Source organism: Nematolebias whitei, chromosome 7 (genome assembly GCF_014905685.2).
Source record: "Nematolebias whitei isolate Nwh7 chromosome 7, NemWhi1, whole genome shotgun sequence".
Taxonomy (NCBI): Eukaryota; Metazoa; Chordata; class Actinopteri; order Cyprinodontiformes; family Rivulidae; genus Nematolebias; species Nematolebias whitei.
The window spans coordinates 30,150,890-30,167,590 of record NC_056504.1 but is presented as its reverse complement, the minus strand read 5'-3'; the positions used below and the strand labels follow the sequence as shown (position 1 = coordinate 30,167,590).

The 16,701-nt window shown below is 38.3% G+C and overlaps 1 protein-coding gene across 1 annotated transcript in view; it reads right to left on the bottom strand.

Annotated features, from left to right (window-relative positions):
* sema3fa (sema domain, immunoglobulin domain (Ig), short basic domain, secreted, (semaphorin) 3Fa) overlaps positions 1–8,319 on the bottom strand; it is a 28,060-nt gene extending 19,741 nt beyond the window's left edge. Inside the window, exons 1-5 of the mRNA XM_037678724.1 lie at positions 8,200–8,319; positions 8,048–8,110; positions 4,041–4,160; positions 2,323–2,409; positions 1,057–1,150 (exon numbers count right to left, since the gene is read on the bottom strand). Coding sequence (XP_037534652.1) covers positions 1,057–1,150; positions 2,323–2,409; positions 4,041–4,160; positions 8,048–8,110; positions 8,200–8,289 — 454 coding nt within the window. The 5' untranslated portion in view covers positions 8,290–8,319. The remainder of the gene's footprint in view (positions 1–1,056; positions 1,151–2,322; positions 2,410–4,040; positions 4,161–8,047; positions 8,111–8,199) is intronic.
* Positions 8,320–16,701: the final 8,382 nt, after the last annotated feature.

Genomic DNA, 16,701 nt, shown 5'->3' with positions numbered 1-16,701 from the left:
ATTATTATTATTATTATTTTTTAATTGGTCTTAAGTAAATTCAAATTCTCTGAGATAGTGAGTTTGGGGTTTTCATTGGTTGTCAGTTATAATCATCAACATTAAAATAAATAAACATTTGAAATATATCAGTCTTTGTGTAATGAATGAATATAATATACAAGTTTCACTTTTTGAATGGAATTACTGAAATAAATCAGCTTTTTCACAATATTCTAATGTTATGACCAGCACCTGTACATTATTTACACTCATGCACATGACAGCAGTGTAGATGAAATCAGCTGCTCTTACTAAGCTAACATTACACCACACAGACCAGTGTTTAACACACAACAACCAGACATGACTTACAAACCAAGAACACAACAAAACTATTGTCGTGTTGAATATTTCTCCTGTCCAGTGCTCGATGAGAATAGATGGCAGTAAAGATGACAAATGTTCTCAAAAAGTTTCTTTGTCTACAAATTGTGCATATAATACACAGCTGTAGATAGTTTTCCTCAGTTAGTCCCCCCCCCCCCCCACACACACACAGGGCAGGAGGTCACTTATATAAGCAGGTCTGTCTGACACCTGTACGCTGCTGACATTAAAAGACCACCCACTGAAATGGCAGCACACGCACATCTGTCTGAACAAATAAGTGACTACCAAAAAACTACTGCTCCTAAACAATTATCACTGTGTTCTGCTTTCATCATTTCACTCATTTAAAAACTTGTTAATGTTGCTACAGTTGCCACATGTGATGATGATGTTTTCCATCTTCAGTGGTTAAAAGAAATGTCTTTGGATTCTGAACAAACCATCCAAATGAGATTATTTAAAACACATGCATTTATCACTTTAAGCCTGCAAAGACTGTTTTTAATTTCTGTGAAGTTAACACTTTCAATGCTTATATTTTCCAATCAATAATTGACAGTACTTGTATTTAAAATGACCAGTCCATGACAGGTTTAAATACAAACTCAATAAAGCCACAGATTTTATTTTGTTCTTTAATTTGTTTGTTCATATTTATGAATTTTGAAAAAGCAAGATACTCACTAATCAAAGCAGAGACACTGTTGAGTTTAGGATCATAAGGACATTTTCCTTTCCCAGAGTCCACTTTGCCAGGCTCAAGACGGAAAATATATTCCTGCCATGAAGAAAAATGTGAAGAAATATTTAATTGGTTCCTTACATGTTATTTTTTAAATGTTAAAGACAGTTTTTAATGTGTGGCACTGATTAGGTAGTAGACGTTAATTTTTAAGGCACTTAATAATTCAAGTTCTCAAAGAACTATTGGTTTGCTGAAGAGAAAAAAATGCATCAGTGACTTGGAGCAACCCAAAACTCATCCATCATGCTTCTGATGTTAGTCACCATAACAAATATTCATTATTACACAGCACAACAGGACACATTAAACATCGATGTCAGCAGTGGTGTTCTCAGGATGTGACAAAAATAAAAAAATAAAAATGATGGCAAAATCTTTTCTTTTTTTCTTGCACTCAGATATTTTTAGACACAATAAAACTCAAAAAGATGCGAAAAGATGCTCATTAAAAAATGTGAACATTTTCACCAACCACCAAAATAACAGCAGCTGTTTGAGCAAAGATTTTTGTAGATCTGATTTAAGACACAAAAGAACAACAACATTTTTTATTCTCTCTTAATTTGTGTGTTCGTATGGCACTTCTTACTACTGAAGAACATTTGGTAAAGGTGTAAGGTAAAACAAATAATTGTTACCGTATTTTTAAGATTATAAGGCACACTTAAAACCCTTTAATTTTCTCAAAAATCAACAGTGAGGCTTATAATCAGGTGCTCCTTATGTATTAATTCTGGTTGTGCTTACAGACCTCGAACCAATTTTATGTGGTTATTGTGAATGAGTTGAATAAAGTTTGACTTATCTGACTGTTTTGTTTTGCTTAATGTGCCTTATAATCCAGTGCACCCTATAGTCCGAAAAATACAGTAATCACAGTATAGGGGAGCAAAATTTTGAAATGCACAACTTGTGTTGGTACGAGATCAAAATATAGACATTTTAACCTAGAATGGGAATTGAGGTTTTTTTTGTTTGTTTGTTTTACATGGGAAGCTTTTTTTTTTTCTTTACATAAAACTATGAGCATCTAAATATTTTGGTGAAGCTGTTTTAACACGAGGCAGAAAGCTGCCTTGGTAACCCAATATATACAGCATAACATGTACATGTATAGCTTTAGCACCGCCATCCCCACACCTCCATCTGTGACCTAAAAACTGTGCTGCAGGTGGGCACCAAACTCTGAAACTCCTTCAGCCCACCTTTGTGCTCATGGGCTCTGATGTAGTGCTGTAGTCTGCTGCTCGACTTGTTCTCCCTCCTGACTGAGCCTGAAGGTTTTGGAACCCCTAAAAACAGAAACAGTTGCCTCCTCGTTAGACATTTCAGCTTTAACAAGGGTTGGATTTAACTGAAGATAACAATAACTGAGGAAGCAAACACAAAAGGACTGGAGAAATCAAAGAATGAAGACTTCTGAAAGATGGAAAGATAAATTTAAAAAAGGTTCAAAGAGGCAAAAAAAAGAAAGAAAGGTGTTTTGTTTGAATCATTTAGTGTCATGCAAACACAACTGGTAAGTTCAAACTGAAACCATGCTGGAGTAAAAAAACAAGCTGAAAAGGGGAAAAAGAAATTGTTAAAAAAACAGAATCAAAGCAAAACATTACCTACCGCTAAAATTATGACTTTAAAAATAAGTTAACAAAACATACATGCAATTATCTTACAGCATTAAAAAAGATGAGCAATTTTATAAACAAGGTAGTCACGTCATTAATATTTTTATTTTGTTGCTAATTATTTGGCCATATTTGGCAGTACCTATTGTTTTGAAACTGAGCAGTTCAATTGTGGAGCATTCACAATTTGTTTTAATTTATTTTTATTTTCTTCTTTCAGCTGCTCCCTTCTTCAGGGGTCACTACAGCGAACTAACTCGCATGAGGACTATGCAATTATTTTTACACGGGATGTCCTTCCTGACACAACCACAGACCACCGAGCTACCACAGCCCTCTGTGTGGAGCAGAGAGCTGCTATCTAGGACACTCGGGGGAGCAGATGGGGCCCAGAGTGGGGCAAAGGAAGGTGGAGGCAGGATGTTTCACTTATCTCGCCCACATTTTGATGTTGTCGGTACCGGGAGTTGAACCGCAGATCTTCCGATCACAGGCCCACCTTCTCTAACCTCTGCGCCACCACTCGCTTGCATTCACAAATAAAATATAAACCTAAATGACATTTTAGAACGAGTTCAGATTTATGGTTTTGAACATCACATCCTGACAAAGTGTCCTGGGAACGTGTTAGACATTATAAAAAAGGGACACAGACTGACTGCAAGTGAGGACTGAATCCCGTGAAGCTCGCTGCGTAACAAAAGAAGAGATCTGCAAACAAGTAGTTTGCGTTTACGTTTCCTCTGACAGAGGAAAATCTTTACAGTGTGAAGTAACACAACATTTGGGCCTCCAGGGAGGAGTAGAATGACAAGAGGCAGATTGACCTTTACATTGAAATCTGAAGCCTCTAAATTGAACAGGGAGACTAAACAGACAGAGCGGAGAATGTAAGTGTGCTGATTATAACCTGGTGGGCAGCTGCCGTGGCTCTGCCCGGCTGCCACGGAGGGAGGGGGCAGCTACAAGGCCGATGATGGACGAGAAGCTCCATCAGTAATGATTGCTCTCACCCAGACAGGTCGAATGACCTGCTGCGTGTAAACAGGTGAGAATGGGGATAAAGGGACCCCAAGGAAGGGATGTCAAAGATCCATCTAAGCAGTGACAGGTATCTTACCAAGAGCTATTTAAAAACAGAAATCTGGGGAGGAGGTGGACAAATCAATGAAAACCAAAATGAACCTGAGCAATTAAAATGTTTCTGACCAGGGTTTGACTGACCAATATGATTCTTCAAGAACTAAAAACTAAAGGTCAGCATGTCTCCATGGATGCCTAGTTGTGTCTTTGGTTACCTGTGACCTACGTCCTCGGTCCACATATGTGCAGATGGGATTGTATGCGCCTGTTCCACAAACATACAGGTGGGTCCGGTTCCACGGCTCAATCAGACGGATGAAGTTTCCACATTCCCCCTAAGAGACAGGAAAATAAAACACAACTGGACTTTAGACTTGTGTTTATTTTTTGTAAACTGATGGTGAAAAGGCAATGGGAAACAAAGTACGTAAGACAAAATGCCCCAGCGTTTTTTTATTTTTATTTTTTTAGTTCCCTTCCAGGCTTAAAATCATTTATTACTTCTTCTGTTGGCCTGGCTTACATTCTGCTGCTCTGACTTCACATCAGACCACACTGTTAGAGAGAGACTGTTTCCAAACTTCATATAAGTGGGTGGTGGAAGCCCAGGAAAGTGGTACCTCTGGGATATGAGGGATATTTTCTAAAGGGATTGAGGTTAAACGCAATTCAAACTTGGCGACCGAAAACCATTTTGGTTAGACCAAGTTAGGCTACTGAAAGAAAATATTGGTTTTACATAAAAATTATAATTGAGGACCAAGACAATGATGTGAACATATGCATATGGATAACTGAGTTTTAGTGTGTGAATACTTATTAGCATTCACACTATTGTGATACTGTTTATATTTATTATTCTTCCGACTACTTTGTCTATTCCGTACGTTTATTGGCATCTTTCTCGTTCCACAATTTTTTTTGCTATTTCAACAAATCATAAATCAAAACGTTCAGCTCATTCAGGACAATCGTGTTATGACTCGTGTTATGTTCCTTTCAGATTATTTCTGCAAGTTTCAGCTGTTTCTGCTAATTCAGCTACTATTTAGCTGTTTTATGCTAATTTAAGCTTTTTCAGCTTGTTCTGCATTTTTTGCACTCATTTAAACTTTTTTAAGCCTCATTCAGCAAAAATGTGCTCTCGCCACTTCCTCCCAGTAATTTAAGCTTCTTTATGCTTTTTAGCTAATAGTCAGCTGTTATTTTTTATTTTTTGCAAGTTTCTGCTTTTTTTCAGATATTTTCCAGTTTTTGTGCTCATTTCGGCTTCTTTAAGCCTAATTGAGCACAACTGTGCTCTTTCCACTTCCTTCTGGTTATATAAGCTTCTTTCTGACTTTTTAGCTTCTTTTCAGTTTTTTTCTTTTGCTAATCTCAGCTTTTTCAACAAATGTACAGAAAGTATGTGTTCTTTCTGCTTTTTTCTGCTAACTTAGGCTTGTTCTTCCATTTCAGCATGTTTTTTTATTTTATTTTTTTTTATAGCTAATTTAAGCTAAATTTCAGCAAGTTCTTCTGCAATAAGCATTCCCACTGCATTTTCACAGGAAAATGCAATTTCTCTAGTTGGATCAATTTTCATGTTTTTAGCTATTTTTTGTGAGTGGTTTAATTCTAGTTTTTTTTTTAATGATGATCTGTTTGTCATTCTGGTTTTAATCACTAACCGTCACCTATAAAAATCAAGTTATCTCTTCAAATGTTCACGTCTTCTGCTATATTGACAGCTGGAGATAAAGACTGAATGCACCAAAAATACAAAAGCAAAAAAGACACAAAGGGCGAGGGGATGAGCCTTTTTGGAGCCACGACAGATGCACAGAGGTTTCAGAGGATAGTGTGCGTGTGTTTCCACATGTGGGCCTATGTGGATTATTCGGTGTTCAGTTGCTCCCCCCACAGCGAACGCAGCAGGGATGATTGCCTATGACCCCCCACCTGAACCGATGTCCCTCCTGAATAACTGTTGAATTGTCATCATCTTTTATTCAGTAAGAAGCGCCCGGTGTCAAGATATCTTGCAATTTAATCTATTTTTTCTTCTTTTAGTCACGAAATTTTAACTCTAACACACACACATGCACGGCTCATGTGGACAACACGCAAATAGGCAGAGACAATGTTTCCGCAGGCAGTGGGCAGCGGCGGGCCACAAACACGCATAAATGCACATTCTAGTTGGATAAGCAGCGGACTGCGCTCGCTCCCAGCAGGGTGGAGCAGAGCGATTAGCCAGAGCTACATCACTTGTACGGTGCTCACTGCTCACTGTTCACTGCACGGGGGGGTTACGATGTGTAAATCAAATCAAAAGAGATGGATCAGTTTTTTGTATTAATTTCAATGATGAGTTTCCCTCTCTTGTGGGGGCTGCACAGGCGGAGGCTGCATTTGAATGTCTGAACCTTATTACCACTTCAAACAGGGCTGCTGAGTCCACTGGTCAGTTCATTTAGGGGCAAACAAATGTTAAAATTATAGTGTGCAAAAATAATTTTATGATAAATAATACTATGTGGAGATATTTAAAAAGAAGAGAGATGTAGTTGGGAAATAGCAGATTATTTTAAGTTTAATGAATGTTGCACATTTTTGGTCGCTGCAAGAGCTTAATTGGTGGCAGCTGTAAGCAATCAGCAATCAGCGATGCACAGACAGTGAATAAGAGCTTCACAGCAAGTTGCATGCTGGGAAGAGCTTCAAAATGTCCTCTAATGACCCAAGTGCCACATTTAAAATGCCACATCAGCATCAACAAAATGTCACGTTGAAGTCAAAGTGTTTGTTTCAGTATGGAGAGCAAATCTACTACTGCAGTGACGAATGCAAAACAGCTTTACGGAAAGCCACAAATTATGTAAACTTACTTTTTTTTACCTTTGTCTTGATATATTTATTTAAAATAATATATTTAATATATAACTATATATACTTCTGGGTTTGGGTTTTGGACTCTATTTATTGCATTTATGATTCAATGGAATAAAATAAACAAATTTAAAAGGTAACAGAACATTGTAAACTTTGGTTTATGATTTTAATCACTAGATGTTCGGTCCCCGAGCTGTTGCCTTTCAGAAACTGTGTTTTGTTTAATAGCTCTGCACTGAGGAACAGCTTCTACCCTGAAGCTGTTAGACTCATAAATCCCTAACCATGATAATCACTGTAAAAATAAAAAATCACTGTAATGTCATTTTGATCGATGATGTGTGACTTATCTGTGCTGCTGATTATACATGCTGCTGATCTCATGCTGCTGTATTCATTCATACCTATCTGCTCACTACAGACTCATGTTCATGCTGCTGTTATGCCGTATTATTTTACATTGTTAGTGTTTAGCATATATCTTAGATCTTTTAGCGTACCGTTTGACATTCGTTTAGCGTATATCTTAGTGCATATCTTAGATCATTATATACTCTTTCTTTTTATACTTTATAATTTTGCTAGTTTTGGATGTAACTGGGACACTGAGTACATAATTTCGTTCCACCTCATGTACCACATGTGAAGAATGACAATAAACTTGACTTGAACTTGAACTGTAGTTGAGACGTTTTTGAACGACGACAGTGTAGAAGAATAAAATTAATGTTGATGAAACTGATTGATTAGTCTGAGTGGAGCCAAGACCAAACAGGATTGCTGTCAGTCTCACAAATTTTATGCAAACACTTCTTTAAAACATTTTCACAATAAATGTCCCATAGATGGGATATTCACACAGGATTCTGTGGTTATTTACAAATGAAAATAGAGGCAGCAGCAGCTAGCTGCGGTATTTTTATTGCAACCTGGAGAACCTAAGGCAGGGACATTAGAATATTTCTGCTGGAATAGCCAAACCTTGACAGCAATTCATTGCTGTGTGATTTAAGCAATGTGCAGATTTATAATCTAACATTTGCATAAACTGTGATTTGAGATTAGAGATGTTGTAGGACTGAAACAATCCACCATGAAAGTGCTTGGTGGTGGTGTCCATGATGCCTGCTTCTTAAAATATAACTCAGTGAACCCAAAATGACTTTACTGTCTGTCCTGTCACATTTAAAAGTTGTTTAACTTCACTACACAACCTCTTTAAAGCTAACATGACAATTCAAGAGCAGATCAGATTCCATTCTTATGTTTGTTTATTGCTCATAAAGGCCTAACTCAGTCAGTGATTGATTAAAAACTGTCGTCTTGTGTGTGTGTTTTAATTACTTACATTTGTGTCTTTCCCTGACAGAATACATTCCGTCTTCCTCTGAGCTGCAACAGGCCAGTGGATCTGACCGAAGCACAAAACAAACAATCTGGTTAGCCTCAAACTCAACGTTGAGCTCGCTCAGTTAAACGCTTGTGTGCGGACTGTCTTACAATCAGCGGCTCCTTGTTGATGTCGTGCAGATCCAGAGAGAGAATGTAATCTTTGCTCCCCACGTACATGCGGTCGTGGTCCTCGTCCATGCGCAGGATCCGATAGTCGGTTGAGTTGAGCAGGAAGGAAAAGTGGTGAGCGGTGCCGGTGGACTTTAACTCTGTGAAAACACACACACACAAATATATATATAACTTGATAAATATAACCATGTCATTCATATGCACTGCTCCCTTTTTGCACACAAAACCCTTAAAAAAATTAAATATATTGTCATGGTGATATGCTAATGACCCTACCATCCAGCTCTTAAATTAATTTACCAGAGCTGTTTGGTTTCTCTCTTCCCTTATTACATGCAGCTATAACAAAGTTATGGATGAACTAGATCTGGTTATTGACAAGCTTGACAAAGAAAAGAAGACATTAATTGACCCTCCAGAGTCTCAGCTCAACGGCAACAAACAGCAATAGTCAATAGGTATGACAACTTGAAGACGTCATACGATCTGCTTCCTATTGCAAAAAAATAAAAATATAATTGATAATGTCCAGGGTTTGGCAGTCTGACCTTTCACCTCGTTTCTTTCAGAGTTTTTCCATTATGAGGAATGGCTTTGCTTCAACAATTTATTCTAAATGCAGTAAAATAAAAGATACAGAGCACACAGAAGGTTTTATTCCACACACTGTCCTCCATATTACACTTTAAAAACTACAGTAAAATAACTCATAGGCTGCTTAAGTGGGATTACTGGTGATTTAAGGATTTAAGCAGAGATCTGGTGAATAAAAGGCAGCGTTTCTCTTGATCCTACCTCTGTAGATAATAAATAAACTCTTCAGTATTTTCTTTTTAATTCTTGTTGGGAAACTGAAGGTGTTAAAAAAAAGCCTGTTTTTACTGGTTTTTGTGAGAAGACCAAAGAAAACTTAAGAACCTGCTCAAGTTTCACTTGACTGGGAGCAGAAAATGTGCTCATTGTCCTGTGTGCCCAAGTCTGACGGTCAGTGATCATGAAAAGTCTTCACAACTTGACTTTCTTCAACCAGAAGGAAAGAGGGAAAAAGCTTTCCTGCTTCACAATTTTACAGTGAATTAATTAAAAAAACAGCCTGAAGCACTCCACTTGTCTAAAACATATTAAAATACTGATGTCATTCCTTTATTTTAAAAAAGCCTCTCCTGCTAGTGAGCTGAGCTCCTTCAGGCACAGAAATGCTTTTTTCACAGTGCAGAATTCGGACACACAAGAAGTAAAACGATATAGTTGTCACCCATGTAATTATTGAGAGCAAAGTTTCAGTGTGCTTAATTTGGTGAAGCAGTTGCACTGAAGTTTACTTTAGCGAAATCTTTCCTAGTGTGTTTGCATGAAGGATTCCAGGAAACACTTCTGAAATAATCCAGAACTCTTGTTTATAATTTCGTCTCATTGGCCTGATTGTTTACTCCTCCAGCTGTGCACAGCTGTTTAGTTTCATACTGCTCATTCACATTCTGCATGAGAAGTGAAGTACTCCCGGTGAGCTCTGGCTCTATTTAACAAAAATATAAGACAGCAGTTATCTGCATTTATGTGACAGAAGCTCACATTTATATAGTCCACACCCACTATCCAGAAACTCAAGTACCGTACTTTCCACCGTACACGTCACACTGCCCTATAAGTCACATCAGTCCAAATACGTCGAATAAAGTGGCAAAAAACATAAATATGTTGCTTTGCTGTATAGGTCGCATTTATTATGCGTCACCGCTGACAACCCGGAAATGTGGGCTGGTGTTGTGCCAAAAATTGATTGGCTGCAAAATGGCGAGCACAGGAGGACTTTAACAAGAATTTAACTAGATTAACACTTAAAAACAATTATTTGTTTGCTTGACTTTATAGTAAAGGTGTGTCTCAGTTGAACTTTTTCTTAATAAATGCACTTTAATGGTCAAATTAGCTGCATTTCGCCGTGGCGATGCAGCAAAATGAAGCTGATTTGACGGTTACTCCAGGCAAGCTGGATGAAGGTGGCAGGCTATGGCAAGCCGATTGTGTCATTAATAGCCACTTTTACCTATTACACGATACAACAGCATGCCATACAACTCGAGCGTTATCTAGCGGCTGAAAATGGTAATGTTCAATATTTCCGATGTCAGAATGAATGAAAAGGTCACATCTCAGCCAAAAATTGGTTTATAAATATGTGAAAAACAAAAAAAAAAAAAAAAAAAAACATAAATACGTTGCTTCCGTGTATAAGTAGCAGGGCATGCAAATTTTGCAAAAAAACTGCAATTTATAGGCCAAAAAATACGGTAGCTGGATTAAAATACAATAAAGCATAAAACCACCAGCTGGTGGAAAACAAAAAATGTTGAACTGACTAAAAAAATTGTACAAAGTTAGAAAAATAAAGTCACAGCATAAAACATTAAAGTACATATTTCTCAATAAATGAAACAATTCATTTCAACAAATATTAAAATGCTAATCGCTAAATAAACTCCTGCTCATGCAGGATAAATAAAAAAATAAGAACACATTTTAAATTGTTGGCTTAATTAAAACGTCAGGTGCTCTGAGATCCTGGTTAGAACGTGCATGGACACTTCACCTGATCACGACGCGACAACTCCAAGTGCATCATTTGTATTGTCCTTTAGATGCAAACTTTTTATTAAGTAGATCATAAAATGCACCCAAACGTTGTTAAATAACAAACAAAAATAAATTACAATTTAACATTTGATCATAGTTTGGTCGACAAACAAATGGGTAATCTCCTAATGGATGCCTCGTTTTTGATGATTTGTCTGAATTTTAACAGCTTGAACTCAACAGAATTAGAACAAACACCAACAACTATATTAGATTCTAAATTTAAGTTACATAGATTTCATCCCTTTCTGAATTTATATTTTCGAACTGCAAATTTATTTATTTTTTGTAATCTAATGTCACATTTTTGTCTGTGTGGACTTGTGTTAAGGAAACCTTCAGGGGGTGAATGGCTGTCACAGATTTACCGTAGGTCACTGCAAATAAGACTCGACAGAGAGACTGACAGGAGATCTACAAGTAAACGTGAAACATCACAACATCTGATTCTCAATTATTAATTAAGTCATAAATCTGACAGCCAACTATTTTCCTTTACCATCAGTTGTCCATTCAAAACCTAAATAAGACAAGCCAAATCGACATTCTTTGTGCTGATCCTAACCCCTTTAAAGTCTGTTCATAAGCTCGACCAAAAGCCGTACAGTATATTACCTCCATTCATTGTATCACTTTAATTTGTGCAACTGAAGTGATAATTTAACACCCAGGATGAACAATCTTGGCAAGATGAGACATGCTAAAACACGTCTTCTTTGGAACAATTCCTGCAGCATGGTGAGATAAGAAGAAAAGTATGACAACAGTCCACTGCAAAATGCGCTTACACTCCTCCGTCAGCAAAAACTATTCTTCACAAAAGAATTTCTGTGGGTTATAGGACAGCAGAAAAAGCCCTCTGAGGCCAAGAAAAACATAGCAAAACGAAACAAAACAAACCTTGACATCGTGTTAAATAGTCAAATTTACAAGCAGCTGGCAAGTTTGGCCACTGATGGGGCATAAATGTGAGGATCTGGTGTGTCTCACCCAGTTTCCAAGCAAGGTCTTAGTAATGACTACCAGACACAAAGGCAATTTGTCTTTTTTTTCAGTGATCAAAAAGTCTTCAGTATTTTCTAAAGGTGTTTTTGCTGGACTGAACTATTTCTGCTATCATCAAATGTGAAAGACATTTGCTGATAAACTAAAGCATGCTGACATTTTTCTGACTTTCTGCTTCATTTGTTATCCAATACATCAAGCCTCTTTATCCTGACTTTGTACCAAGTGGTTTTCTTGGTAACCCTCAAAGTGACCCCTGATTTGTATCTGTAAGGAGATGCAACACCCAGATCCTGCTGCCACCTCTTTTTTTAATGCCTTTAACTCTTTTCTTACAAACAGTTTGTCTTTGAATGAAAGAAAAAAAAGGGGTTTTAGGGAGCAGGGAGCAGAAAATCCCACATACTTGCCCAGGCATCCATGGCATGTTTGAATTCTCCAAATCTGCTGCTCACTTTCACCCAAAGTAAAAGGTGTGGCCCCACCTTGCCGAAGCTTGTCTGCAGCCAAGCATGCAAGGATGTGTCCCTAAAAGTAATTAAAATCATTGAGACTGTCTGGAAAACTTTTGTGATGTTGAAATGGTTGACTACCTTTGAAATTGAAACAGTCACACTTGTGGTTTGATCATAACGACAGCCTCTTTAAAGAAAATGTTCACTATTGTTGAAAAAGACAAAACCAGCTTTTAGAGTCGCCTTTGGGCATATTGAAATTCAGCTACAGTAATAATTTCCTTATTTAGTTTAAAATTACACATGAACTTCTCTGCAGCCTTACCAGCCAATTTTTACACAGGTATGCAAGGAAGTGGTTGTGAAAAAAGTAAAAAAAACCTAAAAATTCCTCCAAATTCTTCTTCTTTCAGCTGCTCCCTTCTTCCACGGTCACCACAGCGAAGCACAAATACCAGACCACTGAGCTACCACAGCTCTCTGTGTGGAGCAGACAGCTGCCATCTAGGGCACCCGGGTGAGCAGATGATGGGGGTTAAGGGCCTTGTTCAAGGGCCCAGAGAGGGGCAAATGATGGTGGAGGCAGGTGTGGGTGCTTTACCCATCAATTTGATGTTGTTGGTCCAGGGAGATGAACTGGCGACCTTCCGATCACAGGCCCACCTTCTCTAACCGCTGTGCAACCGATTCCCCAAAATGCCCCAAAATACTATTAAAAATTCTGTTACCTTTATACTGAAACTTATCTTTCTATCTCTTAGCACCTTAAAGTGTTACCCAACATTGGTTAGAAAAGTACTATGACCATGGTTTACTAAGTCGTAGGAATAAAGTTCTGGCCACAAGTTTTAATGTGAGATTAAATAAGATAAATAAAAACCCATTCCATGTCAGTTTGTAATTTCCAGGTTTTGCAGCTAAATTAAATGCCTTCCACTGATAATATAATTTTCATGGCTGCAAGAGATTACAGAATGTTCTTGTAATTCATTTTAATTCCAATACTGACATGGTTTAAGCGTAAAAACAGAACCCTGGTACAGAGTTTTTAGAGTTCAGGTCCAGCTTTTACAACGATCTCATGCATCAGTAACACACAACGAAACGATCTCATTTTAATGCCTCGTAAAAGCGCAATAAAATTATATAAATTCCAACTTGGAGTAAATTAGTCCTATACAGAGCAACTAACTGCAAAATGATTGGCTTTGTCGTTAACTGATCATTATTTAACAAACATATTCAAAATGAGGACCTTGTGGCACCTTTTAACTTCTAACTGCGTTGATTTGCCAACTGACCTCATCACTATCATTAATGTGTATCTGTCCATGAAACTTGGTGTTTTCAATGCTTTGATTGATTTTCTAGAAATTCAGCTGTTGGGGGAAGGCTTGTTCTGTGGAGGAGAGCAGGCTAGTTGAATTGAGACAAATACCTATGACTATCTTTGCTGAAACAGCATTGCAAATTGCAAACATACAGTAAACACCTTTATTTTGAAATAGACAAATGTTTGTTGGTTGTTAAGGATGAAGTTTTTATACATATTTAGTTTGCATTGATAACTTGGCCCAAAATAAGTTGGAAAATAGGATTCACGTTTTAAAAACCTTGGAGGCAAAAAATGTTGTTTAAGCCTCAAAGCATTATGTGCACATTTAGTTGATCACCACCATTTAAATGCACAAATAAAAGCAGGAGAAAAGAAAGGAAGATGTGCACAAAATCGCTCTGAGTCAGACTTACATGCGGTGCCAGTAGAAAGAATGACTTTATCCAGGACAACGACATCAATAAGTGGTTTTTCTATATCAACTTTAAGATAATTAGAACTGTACTTTTAGTGGGTTAGGGATATTTTGATCATGTTGTTTAGTTTGAAAACAATGTCCACAAAACAATGGACAAATAAGAAGCAGGACTTGTTATGTGTTGGCATTTGGTGTCTTTGTTTGAACACCAAATGGATAGGTCATCTCAGATATTAAAGGTTGGACACCAGGGGGGAGTCTTATCAGCTCAACCTGTCATGGTGTTTGTCTTGTGTTTGCTTCAGTCCAGCACCTCATAATCAGCCTCTCACCACCCATCAGACTTAAGACTATTGACTCAGAACACATGTCACTGGGGCTGATTGCTGCCTTACCTGCGCCTGTCAAGGAGAAATAATTGGCACCAGATTACGTCTTATCTCGGTGCCTCCGGATGCTGTCAATCAGATGTTCTTCATGCTTTTTTGCCACTGATACTATATGTGTATAAATATATGTGCATGTGTGTGTGTATTCATGGAAATTAAAGTAGTTTTCTGATCCTCTCATCCAATCAGAGCCATCTTTGCACGAATCGAAAGCATAGAGAGATTGATTTAGGTTCACTTCCTGAGTGGAAATGAGAGATTACGACAAATCTTTTCTGCTGTCTCACATGACAGAAGAAGTTAATTAGAGCACAAGGGAGAAGATTTTTTGGTCCAGCTGACAGCAAAGGTCATAAAGCTTCTCTACTCTCTGTTTCTTTTTGGAAAATATGACCTAAAACAATCTTAAGTTATGCAACTATACAGAAGGCATTTAATGTAAAGTGAAACACTATTATCCCCAAAGGAGGGTTTGCAAACTGTTGGACTTATGTTTAAAATGTAATTCAACTGGCTTTTTTGAAAAATAAGAGGAAATAATATGAAGGAATAAAAACACCCCATAATAAAATATGTGAGGTTCATCCATCCATTCAGTCAACCTTAATTTATACAGTTTAGTCTCATTGAGCCTCAAGGACTCGTTTACAATAGATCTGTTTTTAACATTAGCTTTACCCACTTCTTCCTTTTCGGGTCGTGGGGTTCACTAGGGCCCATATCCAGCAGTCACTGTGTGAGATGCTGGGGACACCTTGGACAGGTTGCATGTCCATCACAGGGCCTTCTTCTGTGATTTCTCATATATTTTTATTTAAAAAGCGTCATTGAAACCAGAGAGCTAACTTTCTTCTGTTGCACACCACCACAAACAGCTGCCATCAGCAGCTTAGCAAGGCTGCAGGTGAAAGGTTAAAGGACACAAGAGGTCTGAGGTGAAAGCTCTTCACAGCCTCCTCACGATTTGAAAAGCTGGGTGGTCATGAAGACACTGAGCTGTAAAACAGAAAGGATAAAAAATTGCAACCATTCCGAGTGTTAAAGAAGGCTGCGGTAGTTTGGTGGCAATGGTGTAGTCTACAGTTTTTGTAGTGTGTAAACTGGGCTTAGAAATCAAAGTACACCAGTTAGTACAATGTAATCATTAATTTATTTTGATTTTTAAGCATATTGAACATTTCAAAATTTCTCTGATACTTTTTTTTTTTTAAATAAATGTACAACAAAATTTATACAACAGTTGACTTTGTATTAAAAACATGTTATAGAATTTATAAAACAGTATCAAAGCAAAACATGTTCAAGTGTTAAGTAGTAAGTACATAATTATTACTGGTAATTATACAAAAAACAGGTTGAACCAACTCAATGTGTCTATAAAATGTTCTAAATGTGTTGACAATGACACGATGAGTCCATGTCACCTATCACTGCCAATGATACGTGACATGGACTCATATCATTGGGCACATTTAAGTGGGTATACTGAAATTCCCAGTTTTCTAGTGTGTATACTTTGTCCATCCATCCATCCATCCATCCATCCATTTTCTTCCGCTTATCCGGGGTTGGGTCGCGGGGATAGCAGCCTAAGTAGGGAGGCCCAGACTTCCCTCTCCCCAGCCACTTGGGCCAGCTCTTCCGGGGGAATCCCGAGGTGTTCCCAGGCCAGCCGAGAAACATAGTCCCTCCAGCGTGTCCTGGGTCTTCCTCTGGGCCTCCTTCCGGTGGGACGTGTCCGGAACACCTCACCAGGGAGGCGTCCAGAAGGCATCCTAAACAGATGCCCAAGCCACCTCAACTGGCTCCTCTCGACATGGAGAAGCAGCGGCTCTACTCTGAGTCTCTCCCGGATGATCGAGCTTCTCACCCTATCTCTAAGGGAGAGCCCAGACACCCTGTGGAGAAAACTCATTTCGGCCGCTTGTATCCGAGATCTCATTTTTTCGGTCACAACCCAAAGCTCGTGACCATAGATGAGGGTAGGAACGTAGATCGATCGGTAAATTGAGAGCTTCGCCTTTTGACTCAGCTTTCTCTTCACCACGACAGACCTGTACAGTGCCTGCTTCACTGCTGACGCTGCACCTATCCGCCTATCGATCTCACGCTCCATTTTTCCCTCATTCGTGAACAAGACCCCAAGATACTTAAACTTCTCCACTTGGGGTAGGACCTCCTCCCTGACCCGGAGAGGGCACTCTACCCTTTTCCGGCTCAAGACCATGGCCTCGGATTTGG